The following is a 3,578-nucleotide window of genomic DNA, read 5'->3' as shown; positions in this document are numbered from 1 at the left end:
CCATACGGTTGCGCGCACGCGGGAGCAAAACCAACCCAACCAAGAGTCCAGGGCGGGACTCCGGCCGAGCCACACAAGTCAGGAAGGAAACCCGGTACAACAAAAGCAATAAATAGCTCCGACCATGGCGGAGCCCCGGGCTCCCGCGGCGTCCTACGTACGCGCGCGCCGCTGTCGCAAGGAGGGTCCTCACGCCGAGGCCCGGACGGATCGCCGCCTCCTCGCCGACGATGGCGACGCAGCCGCTTCTGCCGCCGGAGCAGCGCACGCTGCGCGCGGCGCTGGACCAGCGGGGGCTCGCGGAGCCGCTGCTGTCGTCCTACTGGAGCGACGGCCACTACGACGCGCGGGGCGATGGGCCCCTTCGGCGGGCGGCGGGGGCGGTGTGCGCGGCCGGCAGGGAGCTGTGGACGTTCTCGCGCAATGACCCCAGGAAGCCCGTGTACGCGGCCAAGGTGGCCACGGCGCTCGCGCTCATCACGCTGCTCGTCTTCCTCCGCGAGCCCAGCGACATTGTCAGCCACTCCGTCTGGGCCATCCTCACCGTCGTCGTCGTCTTCGAGTTCAGCATCGGTCAGCGTCTCTTCTTTTATTTTCCTCTTCCCGATCGCGATGAATCTATCAAGGTTCTTTTCTGCGACCCTTGAGCTAAACACGTCCGATTGTCTTGCTATGCCCTAATGCACCGCCTCCTCGTCTATTTGTTGATCAATATTTTCTCTTGGAGTAGAAAGCTTTACTTTTGACACAAAAGAAATCAGCAATGCACCAGCATGCAAATAGTACTAGGGTAATGCAATGCGATCGCTAAGATGGTGAAGTTAGGGTATTATTTTCCAGTTTAGCTTAGTCGCCTGAAAACGCATTCTGGGTCACTCGATTTCGGAGGGAAGAAGCAGTTGTTGGCTCTGGAGAAGCCCCTGGGTCTATCTTAGGGTGGTAGACAACCCTACTATCTATTTTAGGATGGCAGGCTACCCCATTATATCTATCTTAAGGGTGTTAAGGGTGATGCGGGTTCGCCAGAAAAAACTAGTCATCGTCGGAGTTACAGGGATGGTTGTGGGTGGCGGTAGCATGGCCGTGGGAGGAGGTTTAGGGGAAGGTGGGGCGGCAAGGTTGGTGCGGGAGCACTGCCGGCTGCAGGCGGTGGTGGCTAGCGGTCCGGCTGGTGGTACGTTCAGTGGTTGGGATGTTGGGGAAGAAGAAGAAGGTGGGAACTGGAGGTTGAAGAAGCAATCTGAACCATTTGTTTTGCATCAAACGGCTGAAACAGATCGACTGACCCAAATAGAATTTTCAGTCGACTTACCCCTAGCCAATACCATTATTTTCCAATGTCAGCAATGTTAAAAGGGTAATGGTGATGTTTCGAACCATCGTAGCATTTGCATCTTCGATGGCATCACGCGGTCGCGTACCCACCTGGTACTCGCCATCCAGCGCTAGTAAGAAACTTCTTTTTTAGGCAGTATGAAACGGCAAGAAAGAAATGTGCTATGATCATATTTACCTGGTGCTCATCGTTACAATGTACACATATTCAGTGGTTGATTTATTTTTTTTCTTCTCCACACAGGTGCAACCTTGAGCAAAGGCCTTAACAGGGGATTGGGGACTCTGACGGCAGGCGGGCTTGCTCTAGCAGTTGCTGAATCGGCTAGGCACATGGGCGACCAGGACATAGTGTTTCTCATCATCACCACCTTCGCCGTTGGTGAGTACTCCCAGGTGAATATCAGCTGATACCACCACTCAAATGCTCCTATACTCCCAGTTTGAAATTTTCAAATTTGCTTGTTTCAAAATGCTCGGGTTTTTTTTTGCGAATGTTCACAACACATGTGTCTACAACTCCTAAAAAATTTAGATCAAAACTGAAATACACAAAGAAAAACAAAAGGACAAAAAATCCAACATGAATATTTTTTTCGAAACAGAAATCCAACATGAATAGTGTCAATAAAATACAGACAAAAGGATGAATAGTGTCAAAACCACACTATTCACAACTGGATTTGTCCTTTTTATCTCTCCATGTGTTTTTCGAATTTGGTTCTGAATTTTTAAGGTTGTAGACACATGGGACATCTAAATTTGACATCTTCAAACTGGGAGCATGTGTGTGGTAGTACCACCTGATATTTCCCCCTACCAAAACAAGCTTGAGTATCAAATCATCATGCACTGGTACTCCTACCACTAGTGAAGTTCCAACGTATCTCTCATAACTGATGATAATATGATTGCCTGCAGGATTCGCTACAACCTTGATAAAGGTGCACCCCAAGATGAAGCTGTACGAGTACGGGCTCCGCGTCTTCCTGCTCACCTTCTGCTATGTGACGGTGTCCGGGTACAACACGGGGGAGTTCGTCGGCGGCACGGCCCTGAGCAGGTTCTTGCTCATCGTCATCGGCGCCGCCGTCAGCCTGGCGGTGAACATAGGCATATACCCGATCTGGGCGGGAGAGGACCTGCACCACCTGGTGGCCAGGAACTTCGCCAGAGTCGCTGAATCCTTAGAAGGTATGAGCATTGACCACCTGGTGCTGGTGGGCAACTGCTTCTGCACCACCTGGTTTGCTTCTAAGATCTCGAAAACCGCTTTGGTTGCTGGTTGTTGCAGGGTGCGTCGATGGATACCTGACATGCATGGAGTACCAAAGGGTTCCTTCCAAGATTCTCACGTACCAAGCTTCCGATGATCCTCTGTACAGTGGGTACAGGGCGGCTGTCGAGGCACAGACACAAGAGGAAGCACTGGTCTGTCTTCTTCTTGCTCAAGCTTCATTCAATCTAGGTTTTTGGTGCGTGTTTCTAACATGGTTGTGACTTGTGATACTGTGTTGGCAGCTGGGGTTTGCCATATGGGAGCCACCGCACGGACCATACAAGATGATGAAGTACCCCTGGCAGAGCTACACCAAGGTTGGCGGCGCGCTGAGGCACTGCTCCTTCGCCGTCATGGCGCTGCACGGGTGCATACTGTCGGAGATCCAGTCGGCGCCGGAGAACAGGCAGGTGTTCAGCGCCGAGCTCCACAGGGTGGGCGATGAGGCGGCCAAGGTGCTGCGGGAGCTCGGGCACCGGGTGAAGACCATGACCAGGCTGAGCTCGCCCAACATCCTCTCCGAGGTCCTCCACGCCGCTGAGGAGTTGCAGAAGAAGATCGACCAGCGGTCCTACCTCCTCGTCAACACGGATCGTTGGGGGGAGAGGGAGGACACCGCCGCCTCCACCACCACCTGCAGCCGGCACGAGGCAGGAGCCGGAGCCTCCAGGGAAAATGAGGCGCCACCGCCGCCGCCGGAGCAGGCCGTCGTCATCAACATCCCTCCAATGCACAAGTCGGAGTCGAACACGACTGTCGCCCGGGCCGCCGGCGTCAACGTCCCTCCACTGCACAAGTCGGAGTCGAACACGACCCTCGCCCGGGCCGCCAGCGTCAGCATCCCTCCACTGCACAAGTCGGAGTCGAGCACGACCCTCGCCCGGACCGCCAGCGTCAGCGTCCCTCCACTGCATAAGTCGGAGTCGAACACGACCCTCGCCCGGGCCGCCGGCGTCAGCATCCC

General features: G+C 54.5%; 1 protein-coding gene across 1 annotated transcript in view; it reads left to right on the top strand.

The window, feature by feature from the left end:
• Positions 1 to 230: 230 nt before the first annotated feature.
• LOC119315959 (aluminum-activated malate transporter 6-like) overlaps positions 231 to 3,578 on the top strand; it is a 4,997-nt gene continuing 1,649 nt past the window's right edge. The window contains exons 1-5 of the mRNA XM_037590384.1: positions 231 to 573; positions 1,580 to 1,717; positions 2,257 to 2,529; positions 2,630 to 2,766; positions 2,857 to 3,567. Coding sequence (XP_037446281.1) covers positions 231 to 573; positions 1,580 to 1,717; positions 2,257 to 2,529; positions 2,630 to 2,766; positions 2,857 to 3,567 — 1,602 coding nt within the window. The remainder of the gene's footprint in view (positions 574 to 1,579; positions 1,718 to 2,256; positions 2,530 to 2,629; positions 2,767 to 2,856; positions 3,568 to 3,578) is intronic.

This window comes from Triticum dicoccoides, chromosome 6A, assembly GCF_002162155.2.
Source record: "Triticum dicoccoides isolate Atlit2015 ecotype Zavitan chromosome 6A, WEW_v2.0, whole genome shotgun sequence".
NCBI lineage: Eukaryota > Viridiplantae > Streptophyta > Magnoliopsida > Poales > Poaceae > Triticum > Triticum dicoccoides.
This window is presented reverse-complemented; position numbering and strand designations above follow the sequence as displayed.